Genomic DNA, 16,685 nt, shown 5'->3' with positions numbered 1-16,685 from the left:
ACTGAGTAGCTGCATTGCACTCTCAGTTGTAGGACACCAGAACTTATACACCTGGTGTCTAGGGAATAATCTTTCCTGGACTAAGAACTTCCCATTTGAATCAATTAGAATTGCAGTTGTGGGTGATTGTCTGGGTGGAGCAGACTGGGAGGCTGGTATTCTGACCTGGGCTGGAGCAGACTGGGAGGCTGGTAGGTTAACCTGGGCTGGAGCAGACTGGGAGGCTGGTATTCTGACCTGGGCTGGAGCAGACTGGGAGGCTGGTAGGTTGACCTGGGCTGGAGCAGACTGGGAGGCTGGTAGGTTAACCTGGGCTGGAGCAGACTGGGAGGCTGGTATTCTGACCTGGGCTGGAGCAGACTGGGAGGCTGGTATTCTGACCTGGGCTGGAGCAGACTGGGAGGCTGGTACGTTGACCTGGGCTGGAGCAGACTGAGAGGCTGGTAGGTTGACCTGGGCTGGAGCAGACTGGTAGGCTGGTGCAGTGTCATCAGGCTGTGTGGTGGAGGCCATGCTGGTCTCAGGTTCTGCTTGTGTTGTACCAAGCTGGTGGACATGTTCTCTAGATGCAGAGGACACAATGACTCTCTGCCGGTTGAGGGTGTCAATGTACCTCTCTTTTTGTTCGAGCTCCTTTCTTGTTGTGCTCAGATGGTCTCTGAGGTCATCATTTGTCTGACTCAGCTTGTCCATTCTGCTTTCTAATTTAGCTATGGATGCTCTGCTCTCCTCCCTGAACTGTTTCATCTCTTCTTTGAGTTTCTGGACAGTGTCCTCCTCTTGAAGCTTCTTCTCTCTGAGTTCTATGACCTCTGCTTCGACTAGAGAGAGGGTGTTGTGGAAACGTTGCATAGCAGGTGTTCTTATTGAAATTGTCATGTCCTTGACTCTGTCTGCTGCAGGTGAGGTAGGTAAAGGGACGTTGAGGGCTTCCTGCTGGGTCACAGAGACCATTGGGGTCTGCTTTTCTCCATCTCCCTCCTTGACTTTTTCCTCATTTTCTGAGATGATGTCAGCGTCTTCTTTTAGGGTAGCAAACCTATTCTCAAAAGCCTGGAGGCTTGAATCATTGCCTTGTATCAATACAGTTCCATTATTATATAAGTTTACTGTTTGATATGTGTTGCTCTGGTCAGCTTCTTCAAAAATGCTGATCTGACATCCTTGGCTGATGCCCCTCTTTTTTGAGAAAGGGAAATGGTTGCAAATAACCTTTTTCCATATGTTCCCTCGATTGGTATTAAAAATTAAATTTGCTCTTGTTTTGTAACTGGTAAGATCTGCAAACAGGCATTCATGGTTCTGTCCCATCAACAAACCTTTGAAACTTTTCTTAGCTTTCTCTCTTTGGATGTCTGGTGGGTAAACAATTTCCATAGCAACGCTGGTGATGTTGGCTACAATGTTGCAATAGAAGTGCTGTTTCTTGTATTTCTTGTGTTTCTCTCTTGTTTCTTCAGAGGACTGTTTCACTTTGTTATCCTTTTTTCTTTTCCTTTTTTCTTCTGTCCTTATTTTGTCTTCCTTTCTTCTGTTAACTAGATATTTTTTTGTTATTCTTTGTAAGCTAGCTAGCTTCTTCCAGGAGAGTCCTTAGCAACTGCTTAGCAACATGTAAACAATTCAGCTAACAATTCAGCTAGCTAAGATAACTGTATAATTTTATGAAAAATAGTTACTTTTTCAAAATCCTGTCTTTTTGGTTTGTTGCTTGTATTGTCTTCTATTGAGTCTTGCAGTTTTCTTTTGATTTTTTCGATGTACTTCACTCTAAAAAACCATTTAAATCTCAATATATACAGGAGCTCATTTTTCAGCAGCTGCTCAATTTGGAACTCCGGAACTCTCTCTCTCTCTCTCTCCAGTTATCAGTCTCTCTCTCTCTCTCTCTCTCTCTCCAGAGTTATCAGTCTCTCTCTCTCTCTCTCTCCAGAGTTATCAGTCTCTCTCTCTCTCTCTCTCCAGTTATCAGTCTCTCTCTCTCTCTCTCTCTCTCCAGAGGTATCAGTCTCTCTCCAGTATCAGTGTATCTTCAGACTTACCCAGCATCGTTGTCCGTCCTCTTCAGTACTTTGGAGATGTGAGTAAGACTGTGTCTGAACTGAGAGAGAAACTAGAAGACTTCCTTAAAGGAGAATGGACCAAGATCTCCACTACAGGTGTGTTGAAAACAATAAGAACATCAACTTTAGACCATTGAAAGTTCCCTACTAGTCATATACATGTGGAATATGGTCTGATGATAACATTCCCTCTCTCTGTCAATGTGTTTGTGTGTCTGTAGTGAATATAGTGGATGTTGTACTGCCTCCAGAGCCCAAGACCAGAGAACAGTTGTTACAATGTGAGTCTCTTTATTGTGAAGTAACTAACAGTCTCTTTTTACTGACACTCCTAACAATCCCTCTAGAAATATATAGCAATAGTAGATCTAATCAAAGACTGGGTATCTATCTGACTCCTCATATTTCTCTGATTTGATCTCTGCTGAGCTCTAATCAAAGACAGGGTAGATACAGTATCTGACTTAACTTATTGTTCTGACTCCCCTCATTGGTCTCTGCTCTTCTCCCAGATTCCTGTCAGCTCACACTGGACCCAAACACAGCATACACACTCCTCTCTCTGTCTGAAGGGAACAGAAAGGTGACCTATACAGGCCAAGTCCAACCATATCCAGACAGATTCACCAACCGGTGGCAGGTTCTGTGTAGAGAGGGTCTGTCTGGACGCTGTTACTGGGAGGTGGAGAGGACTGGTGATGTTGTTACAGCAGTCTCATATAAAGACATCAGCAGAACAGGTGGATTTGGACTCAATATCAAGTCCTGGAGTTTCTATTACGATAGAGGTGTTTATTGGTTCAGACACAATAATGTTGAGACTAAAGTATCAGGCCCTCAGTCCTCCAGAGTAGGAGTGTACCTGGATCACAAGGCAGGTACTCTGTCCTTCTACAGTGTCTCTGACACAATGACCCTCCTCCACAGAGTCCAGACCACATTCACTCAGCCCCTCTATCCTGGGTTTGGGATCTATGTAGGAGGTACTGCTGAGCTGGTTAAACTGTAGTAGGGTCCACATAGATACTAGTCATGCTGGTGTAGTCTATAGCTGAGCTGGTTAAACTGTAGTAGGGTCCACATAGATACTAGTCATGCTGGTGTAGTCTATAGCTGAGCTGGTTAAACTGTAGTAGGGTCCACATAGATACTAGTCATGCTGGTGTAGTCTATAGCTGAGCTGGTTAAACTGTAGTAGGGTCCACATAGATACTAGTCATGCTGGTGTAGTCTATAGCTGAGCTGGTTAAACTGTAGTAGGGTCCACATAGATACTAGTCATGCTGGTGTAGTCTATAGCTGAGTTGGTTAAACTGTAGTAGGGTCCACATAGATACTAGTCATGCTGGTGTAGTCTATAGCTGAGCTGGTTAAACTGTAGTAGGGTCCACATAGATACTAGTCATGCTGGTGTAGTCTATAGCTGAGCTGGTTAAACTGTAGTAGGGTCCACATAGATACTAGTCATGCTGGTGTAGTCTATAGCTGAGCTGGTTAAACTGTAGTAGGGTCCACATAGATACTAGTCATGCTGGTGTAGTCTATAGCTGAGCTGGTTAAACTGTAGTAGGGTCCACATAGATACTAGTCATGCTGGTGTAGTCTATAGCTGAGCTGGTTAAACTGTAAACTGATTTGTTATTAATTAAAATTCAATACAATGTTTTAATCTTGTACATTTCCATGAATCATGATGTCTGGTGTTGATGTATATTGGTTGTCATTCAGAACCATTGATATGTTTTCTCAGTTGTTTCTCTGTCTCTATGTAATTCTCCTCAGTATCATTGATCAGCTTGTTGGCTCGGTCCTAATTGATGTGTTCTCTGTCACCTGGAGCTGCATGGAAAATGGTCCAGGAACTAAAGGACAATTCAGGACTAGTCAGCCCACTACAAGCTGGTATCACTTACTTTCTACTAAACTATATGGTCTGGTTTCCCAGACACAGATGAATCCTAGTCCTGGACTAAACAGTATGTTCAATGTAGATGTCCAGGAAACCGGCCCTAAATGTGTCATCTTTCATCCTCCCATACTGCTCAGTCCAGCAACATTAAACCTGTCCAGCAGGTGGTGCTGTTGACCAAACAATAAAACCAGCAGACATCTTGACTTGCCACTCAGTATATCAGTAATGTTCAGAATAGTACTTTAATATCATTGGAGATTGATGGTCTTTTTAATCCACTATCCAGAGTCAGGAACAGATGAAGTTAGGTCTGCTACTGTTCAGTGATTAAATATGATTTATGGTGATGGGAAATAATAAAAAACACTCAACTTCATCTAGTAATAGTTTTCCTTTGTTATTTATTCCAAGGTGTGTCTTTAACTTGTAAATGTATTGTGTGGAGGTGAGCTAGTGGTGTGGCTGATAGAATAGAATGAAAAGGGAGGAGGGGAGGAAGAGGGGAGGAGTGAAGGGCTGTTCAAGAAACCAGATGAGGAAGAGGAAGATGTTCAGGGGAATTACTGTCTCTGTTCCAAATGGTTCCCTATTCCCTATGTAGTGCACTACGGTGCTTCTGACCAGGTCTAAAGTAGTGTTCTACGTAGAGAATAGGGTGTAGATTTATTACAATATCATGCTTTAGTGTTTGATACAACAATATATTAGATCTCCACCCCCCCACTTCCTGTCTGTCATCCCCCAGTTCTGTTAAGACTTCCTCTCATTGAACTGGGCCTCATTCTAAATGGTCACTTTGTATTGATAGTCCATACTGGTCTTTACTATGGTTCTACATACAGTATCTGTATTGATAGTCCATACTGGTCTTTACTATGGTTCTACATACAGTATCTGTATTGATAGTCCATACTGGTCTTTACTATGGTTCTACATACAGTATCTGTATTGATAGTCCATACTGGTCTTTACTATGGTTCTACATACAGTACCTGTATTGATAGTCCATACTGGTCTTTACTATGGTTCTACATACAGTATCTGTATTGATAGTCCATACTGGTCTTTACTATGGTTCTACATACAGTACCTGTATTGATAGTCCATACTGGTCTTTACTATGGTTCTACATACAGTATCTGTATTGATAGTCCATACTGGTCTTTACTATGGTTACTATACCAGCTCCTTCCAGGCCTCCAGAGCCTGATGCCAGTAATGTACATCATACCAGCTCCTTCCTGGCCTCCAGAGAACAACAAGCCTGATGCCAGTAATGTACATCATACCAGCTCCTTCCTGGCCTCCAGAGAAAAACAAGCCTGATGCCAGTAATGTACATCATACCAGCTCCTTCCTGGCCTCCAGAGAAAAACAAGCCTCATGCCGGTAATAAAAACCTATTTTCAGCTTGAGCTTCCTGATCAAGTTCTCCACATGAACAGTGAAGCTCAGCTTGTCATCAACCCACTCACCCAAATAGTTGTACACTTTGACTTGCTGTATAGTGTGTCCAGCCATTGTAGCAATGACATGATTAGTAACATGCCTGGCATCTGAAATTCAGAACCAGCTTCAAATCATACAGATTCAGTTGAATGATGTTAAATGCTCTTTGGGCATTTTCAAAAGATAAAGATAACCTACTACCACTTGAATACAGAACAGTATCATCTGTATAAAAATGAACATCCGCTGTTTCATTAAGATCCCCAGTGTTGTTGATATACAAAAGGAACTACATTGGTCCCAAAATAGAACCTTGCGGAACACCTGAGCACAACTCTATGGACTCAGATTTACAACCATCCTCCATTACACATTGTGTACGATTTGATAGGTAATTTATTAACCAATCTAGATCATGACCTGTAATTACACAACATTTTAACCTTTACACTAACACAGCATGGTCCACGGTGTCAAAAGCCTTCGACAAATCAATAAAGACAGACACACTTCTTGTCAAGAGCACAGTGGATGGCATTTAAAACCCTCCATGTTGCTGAAACAGTGCTGTGGCCAGACCTAAAGCCTGACTGCATCCATGTAAAACCCTCCATGTTGCTGAAACAGTGCTGTGTCCAGACCTAAAGCCTGACTGCATCCATGTAAAACCCTCCATGTTGCTGAAACAGTGCTGTGTCCAGACCTAAAGCCTGACTGCATCCATGTAAAACCCTCCATGTTGCTGAAACAGTGCTGGGTCCAGACCTAAAGCCTGACTGCATCCATGTAAAACCCTCCATGTTGCTGAAACAGTGCTGTGTCCAGACCTAAAGCCTGACTGCATCCATGTAAAACCCTCCATGTTGCTGAAACAGTGCTGTGTCCAGACCTAAAGCCTGACTGCATCCATGTAAAACCCTCCATGTAGCTGAAACAGTGCTGTGGCCAGACCTAAAGCCTGACTGCATCCATGTAAAACCCTCCATGTTGCTGAAACAGTGCTGTGTCCAGACCTAAAGCCTGACTGCATCCATGTAAAACCCTCCATGTTGCTGAAACAGTGCTGTGGCCAGACCTAAAGCCTGACTGCATCCATGTAAAACCCTCCATGTTGCTGAAACAGTGCTGTGGCCAGACCTAAAGCCTGACTGCATCCATGTAAAACCCTCCATGTAGCTGAAACAGTGGTGTGGCCAGACCTAAAGCCTGACTGCATCCATGTAAAACCCTCCATGTAGCTGAAACAGTGCTGTGTCCAGACCTAAAGCCTGACTGCATCCATGTAAAACCCTCCAGGGTGCTGAAACAGTGCTGTGTCCAGACCTAAAGCCTGACTGCATCCATGTAAAACCCTCCATGTTGCTGAAACAGTGCTGTGTCCAGACCTAAAGCCTGACTGCATCCATGTAAAACCCTCCATGTTGCTGAAACAGTGCTGTGGCCAGACCTAAAGCCTGACTGCATCCATGTAAAACCCTCCATGTAGCTGAAACAGTGCTGTGTCCAGACCTAAAGCCTGACTGCATCCATGTAAAACCCTCCATGTTGCTGAAACAGTGCTGTGTCCAGACCTAAAGCCTGACTGCATCCATGTAAAACCCTCCATGTTGCTGAAACAGTGCTGTGGCCAGACCTAAAGCCTGACTGCATCCATGTAAAACCCTCCATGTTGCTGAAACAGTGCTGTGGCCAGACCTAAAGCCTGACTGCATCCATGTAAAACCCTCCATGTTGCTGAAACAGTGCTGTGTCCAGACCTAAAGCCTGACTGCATCCATGTAAAACCCTCCATGTTGCTGAAACAGTGCTGTGTCCAGACCTAAAGCCTGACTGCATCCATGTAAAACCCTCCATGTTGCTGAAACAGTGCTGTGGCCAGACCTAAAGCCTGACTGCATCCATGTAAAACCCTCCATGTAGCTGAAACAGTGCTGTGGCCAGACCTAAAGCCTGACTGCATCCATGTAAAACCCTCCATGTTGCTGAAACAGTGCTGTGGCCAGACCTAAAGCCTGACTGCATTAAAGAAGTTGTTTTCTCTGAGGCCTTCAGCTGCCTACTAACTAAGGACTCCAGGACTCCAGGACCTACTAACTAAGGACTCCAGGACCTACTAACGAAGGACTCCAGGACTCCAGGACCTACTAACGAAGGACTCCAGGACTCCAGGACCTACTAACGAAGGACTCCAGGACCTACTAATTAAGGACTCCAGGACCTACTAACTAAGGACTCCAGGACCTACTAACGAAGGACTCCAGGACCTACTAACGAAGGACAACAGGACCTACTAACTAAGGACTCCAGGACCTTCTAACTAAGGACTCCAGGACCTTCTAACTAAGGACTCCAGGACCTTCTAACTAAGGACTCCAGGACTCCAGGACCTTCTAACTAAGGACTCCAGGACTCCAGGACCTACTAAGGACTCCAGGACCTTCTAACTAAGGACTCCAGGACCTTCTAACTAAGGACTCAAGGACCTACTAACTAAGGACTCCAGGACTCACTAACTAAGGACTCCAGGACTCACTAACTAAGGACTCCAGGACTCCAGGACCTACTAACTAAGGACTCCAGGACTCCAGGACCTACTAACTAAGGACTCCAGGACTCCAGGACCTTTGACAGAACAGACGGTTTTGATACACTTTTGATATGGGTCGATAGTTGTCAAGTAGTGAAGGATCTCCACCTTTCAGGAGAGGCAGTACAAAAGCAGATTTCCATAACTTGGGGATTTCCTGAACGTCAAGCGTGAGGTTAGAAATATAGGGGGGAGCAATGATGTCAGCAGCAGGTGTAGGAAGCAGGGGTCTAGTTCATCAGGGACAGGGGATTCTGTTCTATCAATTTATTTCAGGGCTTTACACACTTCTGAAACAGAAGGATGAGAAGGAGAACCTGGTCAAGGAGAGCACAAGGGTGTCAGGGATGAGAAGGATAACCTGGTGAAAGAGAGCAAAGGGGTGTCAGGGATGAGAATGAGAACCTGGTGAAGGAGAGCACAGGGGTGTCAGGGATGAGAAGGAGAACCTGGTAATGGAGAGCACAGGGGTGTCAGGGATGAGAAGGTAAATTCATAGGGGGCTCATTTAGACCTTTTCAAATAAACTGCCTGCATCTATAAAATGCTGATTCAAGGCCTTCAGAATGGAGGTTCTCTCAGTTATTACCTTGTGTCGACCAACAATAATTTGGGAAGCTGTGAATCTTCTTTTCACTCCAAACCTTTCACTACTTGTCAGAATGTGGAGGGATTATTTAAATGATCTGAAGTAGATTTCAGGTAGTGGTCTGCTTTCACTTTTCAGATCAAAGCCACACCCATATTTCAGACGCTTAAAAGCCATCCAATCATCTGCTGAACCAGACCCTCTTGCTTTATCCCACATAGCATTTAGTTCCCTTATGATTTTAGTACGTTCCTCAGTAAATCAGGGATTCTCTCTGCCCTTCATCCTGAATTTATTTAAAGGGGCCTATTGCGTACATCCTGGAAAGCATTGTGGAAGTTAGAAAAGGCTAATTCAACATCAGGGATTCATTCCATTCTATTCCATTTCATTCTGGAAACATCATGTAAAAAACCTGGAATATCAAACAGCTTCCTGTTTCTTTTCGTAATGACATGTGGAGGATGTTTAGGAATTTGACCATTTCTCACACAGGCAATAGCACAGTGATCACTTATGTCATTTGCATAAATACCAGAAGCATAAAAAAGATGAGGAGTTTTGGTTAATATCAAATCAATCAAAGAGGATTTCAGAGGAGACTTTATGTTCAACCTCGTTACACTGTTGACAATCTGAGTGAGATTATAGGTATTGTATAGAATTTAGAGTTGATCAGAGCTAGATGTTAACCAGTCCTGATTCAGATCACCTATCAGGACAAACTCAGAGTTGACATGCTGTGATAATCTGAAAATACAATCCAGAGAGCCAGCAGTATCAGATGGTCTGTAACAACAAGATATAACCATATTTAAACAGGAGTAGATGGTCTATAACAATAAGATACAACCATATTTAAACAGGAGTAGATGGTCTATAACAACAAGATACAACCATATTTAAACAGGAGCAGATGGTCTATGACAACAAGATACAACCATATTTAAACAGGAGCAGATGGTCCATAACAACAAGATACAACCATATTTAAACAGGAGCCAAGGTTAAGGTCCAAAGACAGATATTCAACTTGCTGAGGTTGAGTAGAAGTCAGACGGCTGAGATCTTGTGTTTTACGTAAACAGCAACACCACCACCCTTAGATCGACCATCTGCACCAAAAACATTACAACAAACATTACGCCAATATTTTTGTCTTTAATAGATTTTTGTAGCCAGGTTTCAGAAAGCATAAACACATCAGGGTGGGCAGGTTTTATCCATACATCCACATAATCATACTTCAGCAGCAGACTTATTACATCCACATGCAGAAACTTCAGGCCGCTCTGACTACTTCATTGGACAGAATGTCAGGACCTGGGTCAGATTGCACATTTCCAGACCGTAGAAGCAGCAAGATAATGGCCAGTCTAGATGGAGGGTTCCAACATGTGGATTTATAGACAGCACTTGAAGGACAATCCATAGTCACCAGAATCTTTAACGCCACGACATTCAGGAGATGTGGAAAGTCCAGAGACACGGTTCAGTACCAAGAAAACAGTCCTGACATGTCAGAGCAAGAGTCCCATTTCTCCCATGTTGTGTGGGAGAAATGTGCATAGATCTCATGTGCATTTATGGAGCAAGCGTGTGGTTTCTCCCAAAACTCGAGGGAGAAACAGTCACATATTTCCTCATTCACAGAGCAGGCGTGTAGTTTCTCCTTTGAACAACAGCAACATTATCCTTTATTGCCTCATCTTTGATCAGAGAGAAACACAGCATTAAGCAATCTAAGACATGTAGCCAACACAACGCTGAACCCTCATTAAATGAGCTAAAAACAATCCTAAATAAGAATGGCGAGGGCACCTGTACCAGACTGGGAGAGACAGACCAGAGCAGGAGAGGACACCTGTACCAGACTGGGAGAGACAGACCAGAGCAGGAGAGGACACCTCTACCAGACTGGGAGAGACAGACCAGAGCAGGAGAGGACGTCTGTACCAGACTGGGAGAGACAGACCAGAGCAGGAGAGGACGTCTGTACCAGACTGGGAGAGACAGACCAGAGCAGGAGAGGACACCTGTACCAGACTGGGAGAGACAGACCAGAGCAGGAGAGGACACCTGTACCAGACTGAGAGAGACAGACCAGAGCAGGAGAGGACGTCTGTACCAGACTGGGAGAGACAGACCAGAGCAGGAGAGGACACCTGTACAAGACTGGGAGAGACAGACCAGAGCAGGAGAGGACACCTGTACCAGACTGGGAGAGACAGACCAGAGCAGGAGAGGACACCTGTACCAGACTGGGAGAGACAGACCAGAGCAGGAGAGGACACCTGTACCAGACTGGGAGAGACAGACCAGAGCAGGAGAGGACACCTGTACCAGACTGGGAGAGACAGACCAGAGCAGGAGAGGACAGCTGTACCAGACTGGGAGAGACAGACCAGAGCAGGAGAGGACACCTGTACCAGACTGGGAGAGACAGACCAGAGCAGGAGAGGACACCTGTACCAGACTGGGAGAGACAGACCAGAGCAGGAGAGGACACCTGTACCAGACTGGGAGAGACAGACCAGAGCAGGAGAGGACACCTGTACCAGACTGGGAGAGACAGACCAGAGCAGGAGAGGACACCTGTACCAGACTGGGAGAGACAGACCAGAGCAGGAGAGGACACCTGTACCAGACTGGGAGCGACAGACCAGAGCAGGAGAGGACACCTGTACCAGACTGGGAGAGACAGACCAGAGCAGGAGAGGACACCTGTACCAGACTGGGAGAGACAGACCAGAGCAGGAGAGGACACCTGTACCAGACTGGGAGAGACAGACCAGAGCAGGAGAGGACACCTGTACCAGACTGGGAGAGACAGACCAGAGCAGGAGAGGACACCTGTACCAGACTGGGAGAGACAGACCAGAGCAGGAGAGGACACCTGTACCAGACTGGGAGAGACAGACCAGAGCAGGAGAGGACACCTGTACCAGACTGGGAGAGACAGACCAGAGCAGGAGAGGACACCTGTACCAGACTGGGAGAGACAGACCAGAGCAGGAGAGGACACCTGTACCAGACTGGGAGAGACAGACCAGAGCAGGAGAGGACACCTGTACCAGACTGGGAGAGACAGACCAGAGCAGGAGAGGACACCTGTACCAGACTGGGAGAGACAGACCAGAGCAGGAGAGGACACCTGTACCAGACTGGGAGAGACAGACCAGAGCAGGAGAGGACACCTGTACCAGACTGGGAGAGACAGACCAGAGCAGGAGAGGACACCTGTACCAGACTGGGAGAGACAGACCAGAGCAGGAGAGGACACCTGTACCAGACTGGGAGAGACAGACCAGAGCAGGAGAGGACACCTGTACCAGACTGGGAGAGACAGACCAGAGCAGGAGAGGACACCTGTACCAGACTGGGAGAGACAGACCAGAGCAGGAGAGGACACCTGTACCAGACTGGGAGAGACAGACCAGAGCAGGAGAGGACACCTGTACCAGACTGGGAGAGACAGACCAGAGCAGGAGAGGACACCTGTACCAGACTGGGAGAGACAGACCAGAGCAGGAGAGGACACCTGTACCAGACTGGGAGAGACAGACCAGAGCAGGCGGGGAGTAGTGCAGTAGGTAACAGGGTATGTGAGAGTGTCCAGAGATGAGTCTTTCCTTGGAGCAGGACACAGAGCAGAACTAGGACAGCATCATACTTTCTGCACTACAGAAACTACAGGACCAGTCAAAAGTTGGGACACACCTGATACACCTCATAGACAATCAGGTGAGAACAAATGATAGGATAGTCCCACTAAACCCAAACCAGATGGGATGGTGTATCACTGCAGAATTCTGGTTAAGTGAAGCAATGTTCAATAGCATCACACTTAACTCCTCACTTCCCCTTTCAGGTCCATAGGGTTTTTCTGCCCCCTGCTGGAGACTGGAGCACACTGCAGTCCCTTTCAGGGCCATATGGTTTTACTGCCCCCTGCTGGAGACTGGAGCACACTGCAGTCCCTTTCACGAACATAGAGTTTTACTGCCCCCTGCTGGAGACTGGAGCACTCTGCAGTCCCTTTCAGGTCTATAGGGTTTTACTGCCCCCTGCTGGAGACTGGAACACACTGCAGTCCCTTTCAGGTCCATAGTGTTTTACTGTCCCCTGCTGGAGACTGGAGCACTCTGCAGTCCCTTTCAGGACCATAGGGTTTTACTGCCCCCTGCTGGAGACTGGAGCACTCTGCAGTCCCTTTCATGTCCATAGGGTTTTACTGCCCCCTGCTGGAGACTGGAACACACTGCAGTCCCTTTCAGGTCCATAGGGATTTACTGCCCCCTGCTGGAGACTGGAACACACTGCAGTCCCTTTCAGGTCCATAGGGTTTTACTGCCCCCTGCTGGAGACTGGAGCACACTGCAGTCCCTTTCAGGTCCATAGGGTTTTACTGCCCCCTGCTGGAGACTGGAACACACTGCAGTCCCTTTCAGGTCCATAGGGATTTACTGCCCCTTGCTGTGACGGATCCAACAAATATCCCCAGGTCCCATCTCATCCAACACATCAATGACTCTTATAGGAGGGAGGGAGCATTACTCATGTTAAGCTATGGAATGAACTGGACATTTTATGGTGAATTTTAATTCAGATTTACTTTAATACAATAATAATTCATTGAATGTAATTAGTTTGTGTTTTGTAATTATGTTATTGAAACAGAATAAGTCGGTAATGAGGGAATAAATAAGTCCAGTCCAACCATGACCTCTCTCCTCTTTCTCATCCCTCTATCATCACTCCATGGGGGAGTACAACCATTACCTCTCTCCTCTTTCACATCCCTCTATCATCACTCCATGGGGGAGTACAACCATTACCTCTCTCCTCTTTCACATCCCTCTATCATCACTCCCAGGGGGGAGTCCCAATAATCTCTCCTTCCTCCTGAAGGATATATTTTACAAATGTAAAATCATTGGATTGGTGTTGACATGGGGTAGAGGGAGTTTACATAAACCAGTCATTTCCTTTAAATCCATGAAGGGAAGTGGACAAGTTCACACTTAGAAAGGAGAGATAATTGTTACACACCCCATGTGTTCTGATAACTACAGGAATGAAACCAGATTGAGGTTGTCTGCTTTCTACACACACACACACAGAGACACACACACACAGAGAGAGACACACACACACACACACACAGAGAGAGAGACACACACACACACACACACAGAGAGAGAGACACACACACACACACACACACACACAGAGAGAGAGAGACACACACACACACACACTGATACACACACACTGATACACACAGAGAGAGAGAGAGAGAACATCAGGTATAGTTGTGGAGATGAGGGAATATGTGATCAGAACCCCTCCAGTCTGGTTAACCACAGTCAGGTCCAGTATGGACTATCAATACAAGTCACCATTCAGAATGTGACCCAGTTCAATGGGTCTGAACAGAACTGGGGGACGTCAGACATCAAGTTGTCGAAAAACAACTGGAATATAATTAGTTTGTGATTCATTGTTAATGGATTTTCAATGAGGAACACAGAGGAACAACCCTGACAACACACATAACAAAATAACACTAAAAACAAAGGGGGAGGAAACCACTAAAGTCATGACCATATTGTCATGTTGTAATGACAGGGAGAAACCATCTAACATCTAGAACACTACTTTAGACCTGGTTATAAGAAGCCTAGTGCACTACGCAGGGAATAGGGAGCTATTTGGAACAGAGACACTAACTCCTGGATGAAAATCTCTCTCTGCCTCATCTGTCTGATATATCTGCCCATTTCCCCTCCCATCCTCCCTTTTCATTCTATTCTATCAGCCACACCACTAGCTCACCTTCACACAATACATTTACAAGTTAAAGACACACCTTGGAATAAATAACAAAGGAAAACTATTACTAGATGAAGTTGAGTGTTTTTTATTATTTCCCATCACCATAAATCATATTTAATCACTGAACAGTAGCAGACCTAACTTCATCTGTTCCTGACTCTGGATAGTGGATTAAAAAGACCATCAATCTCCAATGATATTAAAGTACTATTCTGAACATTACTGATATACTGAGTGGCAAGTCAAGATATCTGCTGGTTTTATTGTTTGGTCAACAGCACCACCTGCTGGACAGGTTTAATGTTGCTGGACTGAGCAGTATGGGAGGATGAAAGATGACACATTTAGGGCCGGTTTCCTGGACATCTACATTGAACATACTGTTTAGTCCAGGACTAGGATTCATCTGTGTCTGGGAAACCAGACCATATAGTTTAGTAGAAAGTAAGTGATACCAGCTTGTAGTGGGCTGACTAGTCCTGAATTGTCCTTTAGTTCCTGGACCATTTTCCATGCAGCTCCAGGTGACAGAGAACACATCAATTAGGACCGAGCCAACAAGCTGATCAATGATACTGAGGAGAATTACATAGAGACAGAGAACCAACTGAGAAAACATATCAATGGTTCTGAATGACAACCAATATACATCAACACCAGACATCATGATTCATGGAAATGTACAAGATTAAAACATTGTATTGAATTTTAATTAATAACAAATCAGTTTACAGTTTAACCAGCTCAGCTATAGACTACACCAGCATGACTAGTATCTATGTGGACCCTACTACAGTTTAACCAGCTCAGCTATAGACTACACCAGCATGACTAGTATCTATGTGGACCCTACTACAGTTTAACCAGCTCAGCTATAGACTACACCAGCATGACTAGTATCTATGTGGACCCTACTACAGTTTAACCAGCTCAGCTATAGACTACACCAGCATGACTAGTATCTATGTGGACCCTACTACAGTTTAACCAGCTCAGCTATAGACTACACCAACATGACTAGTATCTATGTGGACCTACTACAGTTTAACCAGCTCAGCTATAGACTACACCAGCATGACTAGTATCTATGTGGACCCTACTACAGTTTAACCAGCTCAGCTATAGACTACACCAGCATGACTAGTATCTATGTGGACCCTACTACAGTTTAACCAGCTCAGCTATAGACTACACCAGCATGACTAGTATCTATGTGGACCCTACTACAGTTTAACCAGCTCAGCAGAACCAGAGAGACCAAACCCAGGATAGAGGGGCTGAGTGAATGTGGTCTGGACTCTGTGGAGGAGGGTCATTGTGTCAGAGACACTGTAGAAGGACAGAGTACCTGCCTTGTGATCCAGGTACACTCCTACTCTGGAGGACTGAGGGCCTGATACTTTAGTCTCAACATTATTGTGTCTGAAACAATAATCACCACTAGAGCACACTAATCTCCAGGACTTGTTATTGAATCCAAATACACCATCATTACCTCTCTCTGTTCTGCTGATGTCTTTATATGAGACTGCTGTAATAACACCACCACTCCACTCCACCTCCCAGTAACAGCGTCCAGACAGACCCTCTCTACACAGAACCTGCCTGTAGTTGGTGAATCTGTCTGGATGGTCAGGATATGGTTGGACTTGGTCTGTACAGGTCACCTTTCTGTTCCCTTCAGACAGAGAGAGGCGTGTGTGTGCTGTGTTTGGGTCCAGTGTGAGCTGACAGGAATCTGGGAGAAGAGCAGAGACCAATGAGGGGAGTCAGAACAATAAGTTAAGTCAGATACTGTATCTACCCTGTCTTTGATTAGAGCACAGCAGAGATCAAATCAGAGAAATATGAGGAGTCAGATAGATACCCAGTCTTTGATTAGATCTACTATTGCTATATATTTCTAGAGGGATTGTTAGGAGTGTCAGTAAAAAGAGACTGTTAGTTACTTCACAATAAAGAGACTCACATTGTAACAACTGTTCTCTGGTCTTGGGCTCTGGAGGCAGTACAACATCCACTATATTCACTACAGACACACAAACACATTGACAGAGAGAGGGAATGTTATCATCAGACCATATTCCACATGTATATGACTAGTAGGGAACTTTCAATGGTCTAAAGTTGATGTTCTTATTGTTTTCAACACACCTGTAGTGGAGATCTTGGTCCATTCTCCTTTAAGGAAGTTTTCTAGTTTCTCTCTCAGTTCAGACACAGTCTTACTCACATCTCCAAAGTACT

The 16,685-nt window shown here is 45.1% G+C and overlaps 3 protein-coding genes across 5 annotated transcripts in view; 1 reads left to right on the top strand and 2 right to left on the bottom strand.

Moving 5' to 3' along the window:
• LOC110515277 (E3 ubiquitin-protein ligase TRIM16) overlaps window positions 1-16,685 on the top strand; it is a 150,534-nt gene that overhangs the window by 16,731 nt on the left and 117,118 nt on the right. The window contains exons 4-6 of one of the 2 annotated variants that reach the window (XM_090230853.1): window positions 2,000-2,159; window positions 2,285-2,344; window positions 2,576-4,351. The exons of the other annotated variant lie outside the window; for it this stretch is intronic. Of the exons in view, the coding sequence (XP_090086979.1) occupies window positions 2,000-2,159; window positions 2,285-2,344; window positions 2,576-3,072 (717 nt within the window). The 3' untranslated portion in view covers window positions 3,073-4,351. Of the gene's footprint in view, window positions 1-1,999; window positions 2,160-2,284; window positions 2,345-2,575; window positions 4,352-16,685 lie in introns of those variants that run through there. 2 annotated transcript variants of the gene reach the window in all.
• Window positions 1-16,685, bottom strand: part of fintrim (fish virus induced TRIM protein) — a gene marked incomplete in the record, with an annotated part of 158,478 nt that overhangs the window by 57,901 nt on the left and 83,892 nt on the right.
• LOC118947075 (E3 ubiquitin-protein ligase TRIM16-like) overlaps window positions 14,508-16,685 on the bottom strand; it is a 9,337-nt gene continuing 7,159 nt past the window's right edge. Inside the window, exons 4-6 of one of the 2 annotated variants that reach the window (XM_090230866.1) lie at window positions 16,593-16,685; window positions 16,408-16,467; window positions 14,508-16,176 (exon numbers count right to left, since the gene is read on the bottom strand). The exon at window positions 16,593-16,685 is cut by the window's right edge and continues 67 nt beyond it. In XM_090230866.1, the coding sequence (XP_090086992.1) occupies window positions 15,662-16,176; window positions 16,408-16,467; window positions 16,593-16,685 (668 nt within the window). In that variant the 3' untranslated portion in view covers window positions 14,508-15,661. The remainder of the gene's footprint in view (window positions 16,177-16,407; window positions 16,468-16,592) is intronic. The other variant, XM_090230867.1, reaches the window with a different exon arrangement.

This window comes from Oncorhynchus mykiss, chromosome 4 (assembly GCF_057628025.1).
Source record: "Oncorhynchus mykiss isolate SJ-2025 chromosome 4, ASM5762802v1, whole genome shotgun sequence".
Lineage (NCBI taxonomy): Eukaryota > Metazoa > Chordata > Actinopteri > Salmoniformes > Salmonidae > Oncorhynchus > Oncorhynchus mykiss.
Note: the sequence above shows the minus strand (reverse complement) of the source record. Positions and strands in the feature narration are given on the sequence as shown.